The following is an 18,514-nucleotide window of genomic DNA, read 5'->3' as shown; positions in this document are numbered from 1 at the left end:
GTTGTGAATCAACAGCATTTCTGTTTGTTCATATTTCTCTGTGTCAGAGTTCAATACTTTCAGACCAAGTTCTTTCAGATGTTCTACATAAGGAGGAACTGGATATCGAATTTACTTATTAGGTATATTTGGTGCTACATGGGATTTTGATTTAGTAGAGTGATACAGGAACATACTGAAATAACAACACAAGTATAATTTAGCGATTGCAATATACAGTTGAATCACAATACAAACACGATTCTCATTACCCATCTGTATGCTCACCATCATGACATGGGGCATCCCTAGTCATGATGGAACATGTGGGTTGAAGCCAGATGAAGCCCTTTGCTCCTTTCAAAGTTTAAATGTTTTATCAGCTGTCCAGTTTTTATACTTTATGTTGGGCTGAGCCACATATTCACACCTCCCACGCTGGTCTGGCTAGCTCAGGAAATTAGTCTTTGTATTCTATGTATTCTTTGTCTTGGGGAACCTGATGATTCACAGGTGCAGCTGTCTTGCCTAAAACTAAGGTTACCCTCCAGTGTTTCTGAGGTAAACCTCTGTAAACTGAGGTTTCTTTATGGCATATGCTTCCCTGGCATCATTGGGGTTTTCACCCTTCTCTGAGCTGTCCTCCACTGGAGGGGGGTGGGGTGCCGGAAGTGCTGGGCAGCCACACCCCATCATTAAATTGGCATGGTATTTTGTTCTACCTGTTAAAATCAGGCCACAGCCATAGCCAACACTATTGCCTGCTGATGAAGACCTACTAGAAGTGAGAGGAAACCCAGTAAAAATCCTCTAAAGGACTGCAGGATGTAGCTGTACCGTGAATTTATACATGGCTCATGCAGCGAGCAATCAAGGAAGGAGGAAACACACTTTCGGTTTTGCGTTTCTGAGCAAAGTATGCTCACACATGCCTGCAGCAGGGTGGCTGATACGTTTTCGCATTTACCTGTGGCCCTCCCACAGAACTGAAAGTTAAGAAGGAAATCAGATCTGCAATTTTCTGACTCTTATTTTTCCCGTCGCACAACTTGGAGAATGGTGAGGGGCAGTCGCCTTTTGTCTCTGAAGGCTCTCAGCTATAGCTACTTTGCCTGTCCTCCCTTTTCTTCAGCTCCTGGCTGAGAGGCCAAATGCTATAGCAAAACAATCTTGGCACTCAATTCTGTGTTTTGTTTTCAGCTAGCAGAAGCACTACCACCAGACAGTGGAGTCAGAAGGTCAGTAGGAAAGCAAAGTTGGTGAGTTGAAGTCCTGCAGGCTTAAGCTGAAAGCAGGTGGGATCAGAGAGATGCTGTTTGAAAAGGGAAGTGCTTAGAAGAGTTGGGGAGGACTGTTAGCTGCAGAGGCAGAAATAATGTTAATTCAGTGGCATGAATCCCTGCCCAGTCATTTGTACCTTGCTACCTATTCCTTCAGTTTGACATCAGTTTCCCAGAGAGCTGTTTACACCCACCTCTGTGGGAAGTTTGTCTTTCTCTCCACTGTAATGGTTGTAGGGTGACTTGTTAATGTGCTGTGCTTGGGATGGGTTAGTGGTACATGTGAGGATCCTGCCCATGTTCAGATTGCTGCCAGCTTCTCCCATTGCACAGGCTGTTGTAAGTATGTGTTTTCCCACCACCTATATAAAGGTTCACTCTTATTCCTCAAAGTGGTGTAAAATTCAGGTACTGTGGAGTTTTGATTAGTTGAACTATTGGTTACATCTGTGATCTGTAAGATCTCCTGCAGGAAATCCTGAAGCCAAGGGAGAGGTGAAAACAAAACAAAATGCACACCATTTGGGAGATTGAGCTATGCAGGAGAGAGTCCATATCTAGATTTTTCTCTGGAGATGTTGGGTGTTTGGCCCTTGCTGGTTACTCTTTTTATTCTGACCCCTAACTAACGTGGGCACATTCTTTCTGAAATATTTAATATCTTCCTCTTTTCAACTAAACGTGTCAAATTATGAACAGAGAATGGCATGTTTAATCTGCAATTACTTCTGTACAATACACTAAAAAATACAGTTGCGATCTTTGGGAATTCCCAGATACTTGTTTCTGCGTCTCCTTTCTGTAAGTGTGCCTTTACTTGGCACTGTGTCTGTTCTGTTATTAACAGCCACAGGAATTCTCCAGGCCTTGAATGTGGCTGGCTCTTGTGGCTGCCAACGGTAATACATTTTGAGCTAGATGGAATGTTATTCTGGACATGTCTTCTGAGCTTGGCCTAGGTCTTTTACTTTAGTTTTAGATTTGTGTGGCCACTTTGTGTTTAGGCCTGATTTGTGCAGGCATGTCAGTGCAAAGATAAGGATCCATACTTCCTTCAGTCCATTTGCAAGGAAGAGCTTGTTTTAACATGGCTTGAGGGCACGTTAGCTCATGGGCTGTTAAAAAGTATCTTGCCGTATTCAGATTACTTCCACCTTTGATGCAACTTGCCACACATACAGTAATCAAATATCTTGAGTAGGGTTTTGAACATCAACCACTTCTGTGATAACAATGTAAAGATTTCTGCTTAATATATGGTCAAACTGTTTTCTCCTGTTTTTTGAAGGGAAGGGACTCTGTTTTTAAGTCAGTGCTTAGGAAGAACACTGTTTCTTTATTTGGAAAGTATGGATGCTCTGAGGGTGGCTCTCCTGCTCAAGGTGAGCACTAAGGTGTTAATGTTCATTTTCTGAAGGATAAAATGCCAAAAATCTCTTCCTTTCTCCCTCCTGTTGTTGTGAAATACTACACATCAATCGAGGGTGCTGCACCAGAAGGTGCATCAGAGGTGGTGCACCATCCCAGGGTCTCATGCCATTGCACAGTCCTCCTGCAAGCCTGCTCCTGTTGCTAGAAGGGTCTTCAGTAAATCTGAGAGGGGCGGGAAGGGAGCTGATTCTATGGCTGGTGACTATTAGGGTACAGGGCTGAACCCCTGTGCTGAGTGTGCTGCACTGCCTGCCAGCAGCCCCGAAAGGCTCGCAAGGAGGAAGTCGAGTCTGTGGCGTTATGAGCTCCATTCTGTTTGTATTAAAATGACAACGAACTGTGAGTGCATTTAAACTAGGGGGGGATAATTGCAAGAAAAGCCCGGGCAGAGGGAGACGTGTAGGCCTGCACTAGTAGGTTCAGTTTTCTCAAGAATGGAGTCAAGAATAGTCAGTGCTTCATAACTGTGAACGGACGGGGCCTAAAATGCGCCTGAGAGAAGTTCTCTCTGGCAGACGCGCAGTTTTTAAGCTAAGTTGTGGGGTTTTGGGGTTTGTTTAAGTCGGAAATCCAGAAGGAAGGAACTACAGCTCCCAGGAGCCCGGGCGCCGCCTCCTGCCCGCCCCAGCCGGCGGCGGGCGGGAAGCGGCGGGGGAGCGGCCTCTGCCCCGGGCCGGGGCTGGCGGCGCCGCTGGGCGATGGAGTTCCCCAGGCAGCGGCTGCTGGTGGTCAGCGAGGAGCTGGACGAGGCCGAGCTGGCGGCTCTGAAGTTCCTCAGCCTGGATCATGTCCCCATGAGGAAGCTGGAAGCCGTCCATAAGGCACAGGACTTCTTCGATGTGCTGCAGGAGAAAGGCATGATCGAGGTGGGGAACCTGTCCTTCCTGAAGGAGCTGGTCTACCGCATCAGTCGGATGGACCTCCTGGCTGCCCAGCTGGGCTCCAGCCGAGAGGAGATGGAGAGAGAGCTTCGGATCCCAGGCAGGGCAAAGGTGTCGGCCTACAGGTGAGTGAGGGGCGGCGGGGAGTCACCAGGGGGCGCGGACCGAGCCCAGCCGAGCCGGGCGGCCCCCGGCAGCTCGCTCCTTGGGGTCGGAGTAGGCTTCTACCGACGGTTTGAACACCAGGCTAAGGTTCTGAAGCGCATAAGCGTCTTCCAGGAGAAAGCGGGTACGCGGGAAGTTGAGGTTTCTATCCAGTAGAAGGGAGAAAACTAAAACCGCGCCTTTCTGAAATACTGAACAGCCCCAAAGGCCTCCCTGCCCGGGTGCTGCGTCGTGCGATAAGTGACTGGGGGTGAGGCTGCTTCTCAGCTCCGGAAAGTTTGAGCCTGGTTTTGCTTTTAGGAAGACGGAGATGTTTTAAATTGCTGCTGAAAATGGCTTGACTTCAGGCTTTCCTGGGACTGACGTCCCTCCGTTTAAAAAGGGAAAAACCTGGGAGATGGGCGGGTTGGGGACGAAGTTCAACAGTACAGTGTTAAATTGTGCTACGGGATGTGCTTGGCAGCACGATAAAGCGGTGTCCGCCACTTCTCTTTCTAGAAACCTGCTCTTTCAGCTGTCAGAAGACATCACCAAAGATGAGCTGAAGTCTTTCAAGTTTCTTTTGGGTGAAGAATTACCAAAATGCAGGCTAAACCCTAAGACTGTAAGAATGTCCTTTGGTTTTGTTTGGTTTTTTTGGGGGTTGTTTTTTTTTTTGTTATGATTATTGTAATCCATAAAGGCATTTGGGTTGCTGGTGTCAACTCTTCTTATGGTGAAAACACCATAAGAAAAAGGGTATACCTGGAAGGGGATTATAGGCTCTCTAGTGCCTATAGGACTTGTCTCTGCTAGTGTTGTGTGTAGCTTTTGGAGCAGTGTCACAGCCCAGAGAGCATGGGCCGGCCCCGCGCCAGGCACAGAGGCCTTCATGTCCAAGCACCGTATGTGGCTTAGGGGACTCAGTGGCTTTGAGCTGTGGAAGACTGAGGAGTACATTCACTCATCCTGCCCAACTGATTTTCTTTTGGCTGCTTTCTAAGCCAAACAAACACAGAAAATCACCCACTGTGGCTTTTACTTTATGCTTTTGTTCTTTTTATTTCCAAACTCAGAAAACACGGATCTAAGCAGCAGATCCTTACCAAGGCTAAGGCCCAAGATCTTGGAGTTTACAAATAGCCTTGCGGGAGATCCAGCTGTTCTTACACTATCTCAGCCTGCAGGTCTGACTGCTGGGTACTTTGTTCTGTCTAAAAAAACCTACCTTGTAGCATTTTCCGTCTTTTCTTAGAGGAGAGACTGTGACCATCTAGTGATAGCTGTTCTAGTAAATCCTTGGTGTGACCACTGTGCTCTGCCAGTCACTGTTCAGCAAGAGCTCCTGTCCCTTGGTCCCCTTCTGCTTCAGAGCAATCTCTACACCATAGTTGCATGCTTATACCCATTTTTGCCATTGCTCAAGATGGCCACTACAGTGATTCTTGTGTTTCAGTTAAGTGCACAAGACAGCCACTAGAAGACAAATGAATGAAAGCAGTCATTAATAATGGCATTATATATTCCTGTATAATCACTATTAGAACTCCTGGATTAGATCTTACTTGATATTGGCATCTCTGAGCTGTGGAAAGGAAGTGACTATATTTTGAGGTGTTTGTACTTACAGTACTTGTAGGTTTTGTTGAACTAGATTTAATTGACTTGGCTGAGGTCTGCACTGAGCTACCAGTCAGCTGGTCTGACTCTGTGGGTTGCATGTGCTATCAGTACATTAAAGCTTAGGTGAACGTGCAGACTTCCCTCCCAGTGGCAGCATGGATGTGCCCTAAGAGCAGACTACCTTTCTGATTACCCAGACAATGCTCGACGTCTTCATTGAGATGGAGAAGAAGGGGATTTTGGGCGAAGATAACCTAGGATTCCTGAGGAATATCTGTGCAGAAATTAACATCAGCCTGTTGAAGAGAATTGAAGAGTATGAAATAAACCTATTTGGTAAACAAAACAAAACAAAAAGGCCTCTTACCTGTGTGTCACTTCAAGAACAACTACAGGAATCATACAGGACTAATAATGAATGCATTTCAGGTGAAGAAGAGATGCTCATCACAGAGAAACACAGGGGCAGCACAGGAGGTAACTGAAACTCTCAAAAAATTAATGTTTAGATTTTTTGCTCTGCTTCAGCTTTTGGGCTCTACACCACTTGTATCTCACTTCTTTACACTGGTGTTGCTCTAAGAAGTGATGAAGTATCTGGTTACTTGCAAACTTATCACAATAGATTTTACTCCCTTTTAATAGATTATTTAGTGGTTTATAGCTAACAGGAACAGTCATTCATCCACAATTCAGTGTTTTCAGAGAACAGTTTTACCCTGGGAGGTACTTGTGGAGATGGAGAATAGGAACAGAGCTTCTCTCCTTTCTCTAGTGCTACATTCTCTACTTAAACTTTTTTGTCTGTATTCAGCCCATGCCAGATGGCCGGCATCATCTGTGGCACCTGATTCTCCTGGCAGTTGGAATGAATCTTCCCAGGTAAGTCAGTTTGTTTCTTAGAATCATCATCATTTTGTTTTAGAAAAGATCATCCTTCCATGAGGTGAACAGTTATTATAAACCCAAACCCACTGTCTAGAAAAAGAAAAATGCACCACTCTAACATCCTTTTTTCTGAACCTAAGTAACAGGCAGCAGTTGCTGCAGTGTTAAAAGTTCAGAAACACTTGCAAGGGTAGCAAGATAGGCCGAGTTTATTATACCAGGAGATATACAGTTGGCAGGTGGCTGGGCATGCAGAAGTGGGCGAATGCAGCACCCTATGCGGGCTGAGCATGGCGATGTGGGTCTGGGGGGGTTGCTGTCATGCTGCTCACCGACTCCCAGAGGTGGTGGGGCAGCACATTGCCAGGTCTTGGGAGCAAAGCTGTATAGGGAAAGATGCCTAGAGAGAAAGCCAGCTGGTTCTTCGCCCTGCTGTGCCACTAGCAAGAGCTGAGAAGCACCTGGAGGAGACTACAGTAGTTTACCCAATAGTCTGTCTTTCAACAGCTTGAAGCTTACAAAATGACTAGCCTGCCCCGTGGAGTGTGCCTGATCCTGAATAATCACAGTTTTGCAAAAGCCAGGGAAGCGGTGCCAGAACCAAAAAACATGAAGGATCGGAATGGGACAGACGTGGATGCAGGTACAGTGAACATTAAATATAAGTTTGCATATCTTCAAAAATAGAAACCTCACTTCTTTTTCTGTACTAAAGGTCTGAATTTCAGTCTTCCCTTTCTAGGATTCTTTTATTGTAGTGGCTGAGTCAGCTCTGTTTCCTGTGCTGACAAGCTCTAATCAACTCATCAAGCTTTTACTGGCTGGCTCAGAAAAATTCAGTAGCATTTTCCTGGTTTACTGAGTTTACTGCAACCTTAAGCAGCAACCTCAGCCTGGACTCTACAAGCTAGGCTAGCTGTGTGTCAGCCTTATCCATACTACTTTTAAATTATACAGAATCAGAAACAGATTTGCTGCTGAACCAGAACTGTTCTAACATCCAACTTAAAAAGGGAGGTAGGGAGGATGTTGGAATTTAAGGACCTGATTACCTTGCATTTCAGGGGCCCTGATTTTTAGCAGGCTGTCCTGCAACAGAGCTTGTGGCAGGTCCTAGGGTTGTGAGGTGGGTATATTTGCACTAGCTATGCCAAGAGATAAAACCCATCAATGGGCCTTTTGCTGACTGAATTGACCTCCAACTTAATTCAAGAGTCAGAGCACAAGGTTTTTCTTCCCATGACACAGGTACTACTCAAATGGGTAGTGCCCTCTCCTCTTGGGTAAAGCAACTGCACTGTTCAACACCTTTTGAGAGATGAAGGGACTAGCTGTAAAGTGGGTGGGGGAAAGAGAGACAGCTTTATTAACAGCTCTGCATGCTTTCCAGACAGAGGCAATACTAAACGGCAAGGTTGCAAGGAAGCCTTTTAAGGAGAGTTAAGGGATCTCAGTAGAGATAGGATTAGTGATTAGACTACTAGATTATTTCCAGAGCAGGGATGTTACTACCTAGATAGTAGTGTAGCAGGATTTAAAAAGAAGATAAACTATCTCTAGAAATGCAGTTTGCAATTGCAGAGTCCAACTTTCACATAATGAAACGGCTCCAATTCCCTTTCTGTTTACTTTCCAGCGGCTCTGAAAAGAGTCTTTACCAAGCTTCATTTTACAATAGAAGAACATAAAGACCTCACCGCAGATGAAATCCGTAAGACTGTGGACATCTACCGGTGCATAGACCACAAGGATAAAGACTGTTTTGTTTGCTGTGTCCTGTCTCACGGGAAAAAAGGCATTATATATGGTGTTGATGGGCAGGAAGTCCCTATCCAGGAACTGACCACTTCTTTCACCGGACAGAATTGCCGCTCGCTTGCTGGAAAACCAAAAGTCTTTTTTGTTCAGGCCTGCCAAGGTGATGCTTGCCAGAAAGGTGTGATGATTGAAACAGATGCTGGAGAGCAAGATTATTCTGTAGAAACAGATGCAAGATTTCAGCTCGACTGCATCCCCGCAGAGGCAGACTTCCTTTTGGGCATGGCTACCCTGCAAGATTACGTTTCCTACAGAAGCCCAAGGGAGGGGACCTGGTACATACAGGCATTGTGCCAGCATTTGGAGTCCAGCTGTCCTCGGTAACTATGTTTCCATAAGCTTCTTTTTGGCAACACCTGAATTTTCCTTCTGAATGACAGGATTTTGATTTGGATGCAGAGGTGGATGATATGCAGTGGGAGTGCTCACTCAGAGTGAAAACAGCAATGTAGGACAGCGCAACAGTGTGCAGATGGTTCAAAGTGGCTTAGCTAACTGCTTTGAAGACTGTTTAAAATGGGCGCCATTACCACTGGTACAGCTCAGCATATATGAGAATGTGGTAGTTTTTTGGATGTTAACTGCTGCCCTAATACAAAATGTACTTGTGTTTTTCTGCAGAGGAGAAGATATTCTTACCATCCTGACAGCAGTGAATCAAGAGGTGAGCAGAAAGAGTTGCAAGCCAAATGCAGAGAAGCAGATGCCACAGCCCAGTTTCACACTTAGAAAAAAGCTCATCTTTCCTGTCAACTAAATGGGAGGGAACTCCATGGTGGAGGGGGCTGCAGCAGCCTGAAACGGGCTGGTATCAGCTAAGAATTTGGTAAAACTTCCAGTATCTGTTCTTACCAGAAAAGCAACAGTTTTTATCGAAAGGCCTTTGCGCCTTGGCTGTATTTAAGAAATGAGTGTTACTATGTATGACACTATACTTGAAAGCATCTCTGAGCTGGTCTCTGTATTGTGGTTTGCTAGCTAAAATACACTTAGGGTCTTCTGGTGGCTGTACCACACTGCTGTTGCTTTAGTACGGTATCTTTCCAATGCTAATTTTAAGCCCACTGTTATGAAGCCTGGTGTATTTTATGGCTAAACTTTGCAAAATAAAGACGGGGGGGAGCTGCAAATTTTATAGCATGTAATCAGCTCCCATCAGTGTGTTTTGTTATTTCTATGCACCACTTAAAAATAATTTGGTTTTAGCATCTTGGTACGCCTCAAGGAAGAGTCAAGCACTTTCCCTCCAGCATCCTCAGCAGCATGTGGCTGTGACCTGCATTTCAGAGTTTGCTCTACATACACTAGTCTTAACAGTGAAAATCAATTGCTTAGGTGCAGTTTCATGTTTGAACATGCCCACCTGTCCTGTGTTCACTTACCTTGCTGATCTTCAAGTCTCAGTTCTAGGCACAGCAAAAGAACAAGTCACTAGATAAGTACCCAGCTTCTTAAAAACATTATTACATTGCCTCCTGTGATTAGTATGCACACAGAACAGGGAGTTTTACAAGCTCCAAGTAGAAGCTAAAGCTTTGTTAGTCTCTGTTTTGTTTTGAATGATATGTTCATTCTGTTACACCCTTGTTAGCGCTTTCAGCATTAGTAATAGACTCTTGTGTTGAATACTTCTCTCTTTGGTACCAGTTTGTGTCTGAAGGGCAGAGAGAGATTATAGACTGAGAATGATTAGAACCTTAACAACTGGCAGATGCAGCAAGCAGTTACAGAAACAGGCAAAACTATGCTTCCACATTCTAGGAGTAATTTTTGAAGATAGATGTTGATGGTCATATAGGGCTTCATCATTAAACCATTGAGAGTTGTGCCAAAGTAAGGACAGCTCCTGTGCACAAGTTTGTCTATTACTTGGACATGTCTAGAAATGTGCAACCCAAGTGAAAGAAACACTTTTATTAAATATTGAATAGAAACTACAAGCAAACAAGCATATTTCTCCATGGGCAAAATAATTAATGCAACTTGTATGCTGTGGATCTTCTTCCTAGATCCTCATGCTCTCTCTCCACAACTACTGCTCAGCACTTGACAAGTCACCTGGTTCTTCAGCAACTTCCAGTTCTGTGCATATATCCTGGCTCCCTTCTTCCCCTGCCACACTAACTACCCTACCTGTCACACTGTGGATCTGGCCAGGGATCAGGCACAGCAGAAGTACCAAACTCTCACAGTTCCCTTTCACTTAGAGGGGGAGGCTGGATCTTCGGGCTGCGTTTTGACAAAATTTAAGTGAGCCAAGAGATTCTGAAGTCAGAGGCGTCTGTAAGCCATTGTGCTTACATAGGCAACTTTTTCCTTAGGAGTCAAAAGGAAAAAGATACAGCAAATACAAACATTTGACTATGTTCAAGGAAATAGTTTTCTCAGGGGTTCATGGTATAAAAAAACTGGGGGAGTTTTCCAGAAAGAGTAAATGCATGCCACAAACATTCGGAAACTCCTCATATAATGCTATACCAATCTGATCAGGAATTCTTCATCAGTTAGGAACCAAATCTGTCAGTTATCTATCTCCACAACTAGCCTCCTCATATAAAGCAACTGGCCTCTACCCAATTCACAAGGAACCCAAAGCAGCTCCACAGACAAGTTACAGTAATTCATATGGAAGGAAGCAGGCAGTTCTGGCTCACACTGACTCAGGGATCATCACCACAACATCCCGCTCCTTGGTGCTATCTTGTTCTTGGTTCAGCGTTAGGATTGTAGAGACAGATTCTCAGGTAATTTGACAACCTAAACCTTTTGGGGCCAAAAAGCTGGCCATGAGCCAACAATGTGCGCCTGCAGCCCAGAAGGCCAACCGTATCCTGGGCTGCATCAAAAGAAATGTGGCCAGCAGGTCGAAGGAAGTGATTCCGCCCCTCTACGCTGATCTGGTGAGACCGCAGCTGGAGTGCTGTGTCCAGCTCTGGAGCCCTCAGCACAGACAGGGCATGGACCTGCTGGAGCAGGTCCAGAGGAGGGACACAAAAATGATCTGAGGGCTAGAGCACCTCTCCTATGAAGAAGGGCTGAGAGAGTTGGGGCTGTTCAGCCTGGAGAAGAGAAGGCTGCAGGGAGACCTTATTGCAGCCTTTTGGTACTTAAAGGGGGACTATAGGAAAGATGGGGGTGACCTCTTCAGCAAGGCCTGTTGTGACAGGACAAGGGGTAATGGTTTTAAACTAAAGGAGGGTAGATTTAGACTGGATATAAGGAAAAAATTTTTTACACTGAGGGTGGTGAAACACTGGAACAGGTTGCCCAGAGAGGTGGTAGATGCCCCATCCCTAGAAACATCTAAGGTCAGGCTGGATGGGGCTCTGAGCAAACTGATCTAGTTGAAGATGTCCCTGCTCACTGCAGGGGGGTTGGACAAGGTGACTTCTAAAGTCCCTTCCAACCTAAGATTTTCATAGAATCATAGAATGGTTTAACTGTAAACACACAGAATTTTGCACAAAGTTTTGCCAGTACCCAGCTTTTCTGCAGCAGCAGCTCTCAATCTTCAGTAATTTCTGGAAGTGTTTTTGCAAGCCAGTGACTTCTGATCCGTGAGCTTCTTGAAGCAAGCTGTGAAAAAAACACATAAGGAAAACACACGCATATAGAGCTCTTCAGAGCACAATGTTCTCATCTGCCTGTTGTACTGATGGTTCCAATTACACAGTGTAATGAAGGGGACACAGCTCAATGCTGCACTTCAGTTTGGCTATGTGTTCCCTTTCTGTCAGCTCCTAATGACTCAACTGGAATGAAGAGCATTTAGCAGTCCTTTAACTAGGAAGTTTTCATTGTAAGTTTGAAATGCATGAGAACTTGTGAGGTAAGTTGAGCCACCAGCAACATGGAGCAGAAGCAGGTTGTGGTTTAACCTCGGTAGGCTACTTGGCCCCACACAGCCACTCCCTCGCCGCCAGTGGAATGGCAAGAGTGCAGGAAGGGTAAAAGTGAGTTTAGCAGTTTAAAAGACAGTTTAAAACAGTTTAAAAGACAGTTTAATGGGTAAAGCAAAAGCCGTGCACGCAAGCAAAGCAAAACAAAGAATTCATTCACTCCTTCCCATTGGCAGGCAGGTGTTCATCCATCTCCAGGAAAGCAGGGCTCCATCACACGTAATGGCTACTTGGGAAGACAAACGCCATCACTCTGAATGTCCCCCCCTTCCTTCTTCCCCCAGCTTTATATGCTGAGCGTGACATCATATGGTATGAAATATCCCTTTGGTCAGTTGGGGTCAGCTGTCCTGGCTGTGTCCCCTCCCAGCCTCTTGTGCAATCCCAGCCTACTTGCTGGCAGTAAGAAAAGCAGAAAAGGCCTTGATGCTGTGTAAGCACTGCTCAGCCATAAATCCCTGTATTATCAACACTTTTTCAGCACAAACCCAAAACATAGCACCATACTAACTACTATCAAGAAAATTAAGTGTACCCCAGCCAAAATCAGTATACAGGGTTTCTCCCTTTTCAACTAATTTGAAAATTTCTGCTAAAAGCACAGCTTCTCTTGGGTTACTGTCGTGGTTTAGCCGGCAGCTCAGTCCCACACAGTCGCTCGCTCACTCCCCACCGGTAGATGGGGGAGAGAATCAGAAGGGTAATGCTCGTGGGTTGGGATAAGAACAGTTTAATAATTAAAATTAAAAGAAACAACAGTAGAAATGCAATGTAAAGGAGAACAACGAGAGGCGCAAAGCCCCGGGGGAGGGGGGAAGGGAGGGGAGAGGGGGAACGAACCGCCGAAACAAACCGCGCGCGCCGCAGCCGCTCCCCGCCCGCCGACCCGACGCCGCGCCGCCCCCGCGCTGCCACTGCCCCGCCTCCATATACTGGTCATGGTGTCACATGGTATGGAATGAACCTGCCATTGGCCAGTCGGGGTCAGCCGCCCCCACCATGGCCCTGCCCCTCCCAGCCCCCGCCCCGCCACGCGGCAGAGCGCGGGAAGCTGGAAAGGTAGCCGACCCCCACAGTGAGGAGAATTAACCCCTTCTCAGCCAAAACCAGCACAGTTACCCAAACCTACACACTGAGAGCTCTACTGTAAGAGTTACAGATATTTCCAGGTGGAGACTCCAACCCATGTGAAAGGCCTTATTTGTATTCACTTCTCCATTGCATAAAATGCTATTTAAAGGCCCTCGCGTCTGGGAGACTGTCAAAAGTCTTTTAGCAGTGTGACCAACTAAAAGGAAAAGAAGAAAGAAGCTCAAGACATTTCCAAGTCTCATCTGTGCAGAGTCACTCAGAATTTCTTTTCAGAATTGCCAGAGTCCCATCGATTTACGTGGCTCATTAAATGTATTTTCTCCAGGAAGCTTTTCCTTGCACCCTCCCTCAGGCACACCTGAGCTTTTGTGGTTATTTCTAGCTCTTTTCCTGCAGCTTCAAAAGGGTTACAACTCTCTTCCCTTACTACATGCGAAGTGCTAGAGAAAAAGTGGAAAACAAACCCCACCTCCCCAAACTCTTACACTCTTATATAGCACATACACTCTTACAAAGCAGCAGCTGGCTGTACTCCTCAGGCTCAGGCGTTTCAGGAGAAATCATGTCTCTTGAGTTCACCAGGAACTTGTATGCTGACATTAATTTTCTTTTCAAATGCACCATGAACAGCTTTGATGCAGAGAGAATGCACAGCCAGAAATCCCAACTCTACCAATATCTAACGTTCCTGTGGTGCTATTTAGCTGCCTATGGCTTTAATGCTTCTCCACTGTGGGACATACTTCTGTAATGGCCTTAGTTAAGTTGGTAACACTGGCCTTTGTTCTGAGGATGTGCAAATAGAAATGCAAACATGTTAAGTACTCGTGCATAAATACAATGAATATTAGGAAACATTGTAAATTACCTACTTGCTAATGAAGGAAACTTGGTCAACGTCTCTTGCAACCCAGATGCTGGTGTTCCAGCTTGCAGCTCGATCCTGCGTAACCATTTCTAGGTGTGAAAATTACAGAGAACAGCGGGAAGAGTGTGTCTCCTCAAAATGTCCAATTTCTAACCTTCAGCATATGAAAAGTTGAGCTGAAAAGACGGCTTCAGTCTGACGAGAGTGCAAACCCTTCTTCTCCTGTCAGAAAAATATGAAAGCTAAATGCAGGACACTTACCATAGCATAACGGTGGTTCTTGGATCTTTGAGGTGTCATGCACACAGACTGCTAAAGGAACCACTGTCAGTAACTGTTAGTCTAATTCAAGTAAGAACCTGTTAACTGCAAATCAATGTTGTCCCCATTCTGTACCACTGAAGGAACCGAGTGTTTTGGGGAAAGTGATCAGAACCTCCCAGCCTGAAACATGAGTGCTGGGGTGTGCGCAGACAGTGGTATGCACAGCTCCAGGCTGACAGGACTGGCAAGAGTTTGGCACCTCTGTGCCAAGGGGACTTCACTGAAACCTACACAAAGGGTAAGTAGCTCGATTTCAGCCTCTACCCCCATTTTATCACAAATACGGAGGACACATAGTATCAGCTACTGAGATGGAAAAACAACAGTGGTGGTGTCAGACAACACTTGTCTAACACTATAATGCTGAAGGAACATATCAGCTGCTGTAAAATAATGGGAGGAAAAAAAACCCAAAATAACACACATGCACAAAACCCCCCCAAAGTACCAGAAAACATGAACGCATTAATTTAAAGTGAGGCTCAAATTCAAATATTGTGTCTAGAGGTTGATGAGCTATTCTTCATTAGTGAAGTTTTTCATTCTCAAGTAATAGGCTTTTCAGACTGCAGAAGGTACTCTGTAAGCATTCTGTTCTGGATTTAAGCATTGAATGTTTACTACGCAAAGTCAGACCACAGCTTGTGCTGCACGTCTGCCACGTTTAACTGCATAGGTATAAACACAACAGCAAACAGCCCAGTACAGCCTGATCAAGTTTTTAAATCAATTTCTCAGGTTTTACAGCCACCGCTTGTGCAGATACCAGCACACTAAGCTTGTGTACAGTATAACAATCACTAAATTTTAGCCAAAAAAAGGCCTAATTTTAGGTTTTTTATAGAACACTGTAGTATAGAAGATGATGTCTGGAACAAACCACTCAAGATGACCAATATACTGAAAAATGGCATGTTATACATGTTTATTATCAAATTTACATTCCACTATGAAACAAACAGTAAGTGCAAAAAGCAGATGAAAAAAATACCATGAAGTTCCCCAACTGTCCAAACACTGTGTGCATTCCACTCCTGTAACAGCCAAATGAGGCCCAGACCCAATATTCTCCTTCCCTCTCTGCTGCTGTTTGACTCCAGTAGACTTTTAACTTTGACCACATGTATTTTGAGCGTGCAGGCATCACCGAGTTTATAAAAACAGTGAAACTAGAAAGCTGTACGTTTGCGCTTGGTTTAAGCCAATCTGAATAAAGGTAAATACTACAAGAATTTCCTTCTGTCTCTCAAAACTTTCACAATACACTTTTCACACTATACAATTCTCTGTTGATACCAAACTGTCTAACCTTTTGTTAACTCCTTCCTGTTGTTTCCCTAGAAGTACCAAATACACAGCAGACATACCCGTCTTAGTTCACTGGGGAGCAAAATCGCCTCACCCCGCTCCTTTTACTCTTACCTTATTTAGCTAGGCAAGATGCCATGCACAGCTAAGTGCGTACAAACATAAATACTTACATGAAGACATTAAATATTTTTTATTTAAAAACCAAAATTAACCCGTATATAATATTTTAAATAAAATTCACCTTTCTAAGTGTAAGATTTTGTTCAGAGAGAAAAAGGCAACTCCAGGAGTTCCTGAATATTTCTGCGCGCTGCTGACAGACAAGTTTCTTCTAAGAATCCCTGTGCAAGTTTGAAGTGGTTACTCCTTTTCCTTTTACAAAAAAGTCTGTTCTACCAAGGAATCATCACAAGATCTACAGAACTGTGAAAGCAGAAAGGCCAGGTTACAAATTTCCTATGAACCAGGTTAAGAAGCTTTCTTTTCCTGCCCTACTCCACTCAACCCTGCAGCAACGAGAGTGCTGATTAACAGTAAATATGCCTTACGGCAAATGCAAATCAGTGTAATACTGATGCTTCATACACATGCCCAGACAGCTTCCAGCTATGTCCCACATACACTGTAGCAAGCAAGGTAAACTTTGACTGTTTTAGCAAACTCTATGGAAACTAAACTTGAAAATAATTTTAAAATGTTGACAGGTACAGTGAAAAATTACATAAAGATTAAGAAGGTGTTTCCATTCAGATCACTAGCAAAGAGCCATTGCTCTGAGGAATTTTGGGCAAGCTTTTTTTTCTTCTTTAAGTTACACTATAAATCTGTTGTACATTATTCAGTTATGACTAGAATCTTGGTCAGGAAAGAATGAAGCAACATGGGCAGTATTATTTTGCTGATTACTACTCAGAAATCAGATTTCTAAAATGGACTTCTCTTCTGAGATGGAAAGTCTGCCTCAGCTTTTTTCAGAGTCAGGTTCATAACCACTCTCCATCATCAAAACACAGGATTTCAGTGTAGACAAAATTGACTTATGTTCATTAAAATGCTACAGAGAATGCTACCTTTCACCTTCCTGTTTCTGAATACATCCCGGTAAGTTTTACTCTTAATTAAATCTTTTAAACAAAATCCTCCCTAAAATCAGAAATAAGTGAATGAAAGGCATGAAGTTTGCTCCAGAACTCTCAAATATACAAAATGTCTACCTGTCAAGAGAAGAGTTAGGTTACTGAATTTCCGACACTTGTCTTGAAGTAAAAGCTCTCAGCTTTTGTCAAATAAAAAGACAACCCTGAATCAAGCACCTAGGTTTTACTTCCTTTTGCAACATTGACATGTGCCTGAGATTTTTGTGTGTGTGTGCAAAAATACCCTCTTTTAAGAAGACACACATCGCACTTTGGAAAGATTTCTTAGCTTGAAGTTTTCACCCTAATGCATACTTTCCAGCCTCCTAATTCTTTTTCATTACACCTTCCTCTGCATGCTTCAGAAGGTCTGGAAAGAAACTAACTTCTGTTAATAATTGCACTCTTTCAAAATACAAATCCTGACACCAGTTTCTGTGTTTGTAAACAGAAGTATTGTTTCTTCCACAGAACTAAAAGTTCTCTCCCGTTTATAAAAGTGGGGAGGAATTCAAAAGAGTAGTTTCTGAAATGGAAAACACAAGAATTAAAAAAAATCCAAGTTTTCATATTTGTTTGCTACAGAGAGGAACTTGGACCAATAATGCTGGTCTGATTGCTGTTATTTTAATATTATATTTAAATGATACAGCCTGACTGCTAACAACTAGTAAAATACTATGGTTGTATGGTGGAAAAAAATAGAACAGCACCTGCAAGACAGTTCTACACATACAGTTTAAAAGGTTAAAATACTGAGAATGTCTACAATGGTCTTTTATTTTCGCTTAAGTTAAGACAGATGCTGAAGGGGGTCTCAAAACTAAGTTTTGGTGTCTTCTTTCTTATCTTCCACTAAAGCCTTCTTCCTGAAACCAAAGCAATGTTCTTTTTCTCCTTGATCCCAACACTTCTCTCTCCCACATCTTTAACATGCACGTGCCTTCTCCAACTCTTCTGTAACACATCTAATGATGCCTGTACTGGATGTTTATCCCTCATGTATTATTTACTGTGCTAGAAGTAATTTTTCAGACCAGTCAGTCCTCCTTTAGGATATCCATTTTTGATGACTGTGTGCAAACTGGAGCTCCCAATGCTCCAATCATGGCTGGAAGACTCTGGTTTCTTCTCAGTCCTGCCATTAAGTTACTACCTGCATTTAAAAACACTGCCGAGTCCTGCCTCCGCAAGCTAAGCTCTGGCCCCTGATTCTTCCTGCAGTCCTGTGTCTCAGGGGGCTTGATCACCCTGGCAATACCCAGCCTCTTCAATCTGTCCACTAGGTTCATCTTCAGCTGGCCTACGTCTGCAGCATTACGGGAGGGCTTTAGGCCATACATTTCTTGCAAGAACGTTTCTGCTGGTCGAGAAGCCAGGAAATTTTCTGAGTGATGCACTCGAGGCTCAAACAGTGGAGGGGAACGACAAGGTGAACGCGAGGGAGAATTTGGTGGAGTAGAAGGAATGGGGAGAGTTCGAGGGGGCTGTAGCAAAGGCAGTTTTTCTAAAATAGGGCTATCGTAAACCTTGGCAGAAATGCCTCGTTCTTGCAAAAGTTTAGCCAAACTGCTCGTGCTGCTGAAAGTAGTAGTTGAATCTCTTCTGTTGGTGAGAAATTCTCCAATACTAAGCCTGTAAGAAGTGGCTGGAGTGCTCACTACTGGGTTTCCAATACTGCTGCCGGTATTTCCAAGTGAAAACGGGACACCCGTGGAGCTGAAATAAAACAAAAATGAAACAGAGAAGATGCACACATTAGACATCTTTATACTTGCTCTGCTCTGTATTTGCCTTTTATTATACAGAAGCCTTGAGAAAAAGTCTACTATTTCTATTA

The 18,514-nt window shown here is 44.1% G+C and overlaps 2 protein-coding genes across 7 annotated transcripts in view; one reads left to right on the top strand and one right to left on the bottom strand.

Moving 5' to 3' along the window:
• Nucleotides 1-3,322: 3,322 nt before the first annotated feature.
• LOC142057555 (caspase-8-like) lies at nt 3,323-9,199 on the top strand. 2 transcript variants are annotated; one of them, XM_075093794.1, is made up of 8 exons: nt 3,323-3,696; nt 4,235-4,340; nt 5,536-5,674; nt 5,768-5,815; nt 6,153-6,220; nt 6,734-6,869; nt 7,863-8,364; nt 8,666-9,199. In XM_075093794.1, the coding sequence occupies exons 1-8, from the start codon at nt 3,389-3,391 to the stop codon at nt 8,799-8,801; spliced, it is 1,443 nt and encodes a 480-aa protein (XP_074949895.1). In that variant the 5' UTR covers nt 3,323-3,388; the 3' UTR covers nt 8,802-9,199. The 2 variants fall into 2 exon arrangements, with proteins under 2 accessions (XP_074949895.1, XP_074949894.1); XM_075093793.1 differs by having other exon boundaries at nt 5,536-5,815.
• A 5,926-nt stretch (nt 9,200-15,125) lies between these two features.
• Nucleotides 15,126-18,514, bottom strand: part of TRAK2 (trafficking kinesin protein 2) — a 28,700-nt gene continuing 25,311 nt past the window's right edge. For all 5 annotated transcript variants that reach the window (XM_075093784.1, XM_075093783.1, XM_075093786.1 and 2 more), the window contains one exon: nt 15,126-18,393. In XM_075093784.1, coding sequence (XP_074949885.1) covers nt 17,715-18,393 — 679 coding nt within the window. In that variant the 3' untranslated portion in view covers nt 15,126-17,714. The remainder of the gene's footprint in view (nt 18,394-18,514) is intronic.

The sequence above is a fragment of the Phalacrocorax aristotelis genome, chromosome 5 (genome assembly GCF_949628215.1).
Source record: "Phalacrocorax aristotelis chromosome 5, bGulAri2.1, whole genome shotgun sequence".
NCBI lineage: Eukaryota > Metazoa > Chordata > Aves > Suliformes > Phalacrocoracidae > Phalacrocorax > Phalacrocorax aristotelis.
Note: the sequence above shows the minus strand (reverse complement) of the source record. Positions and strands in the feature narration are given on the sequence as shown.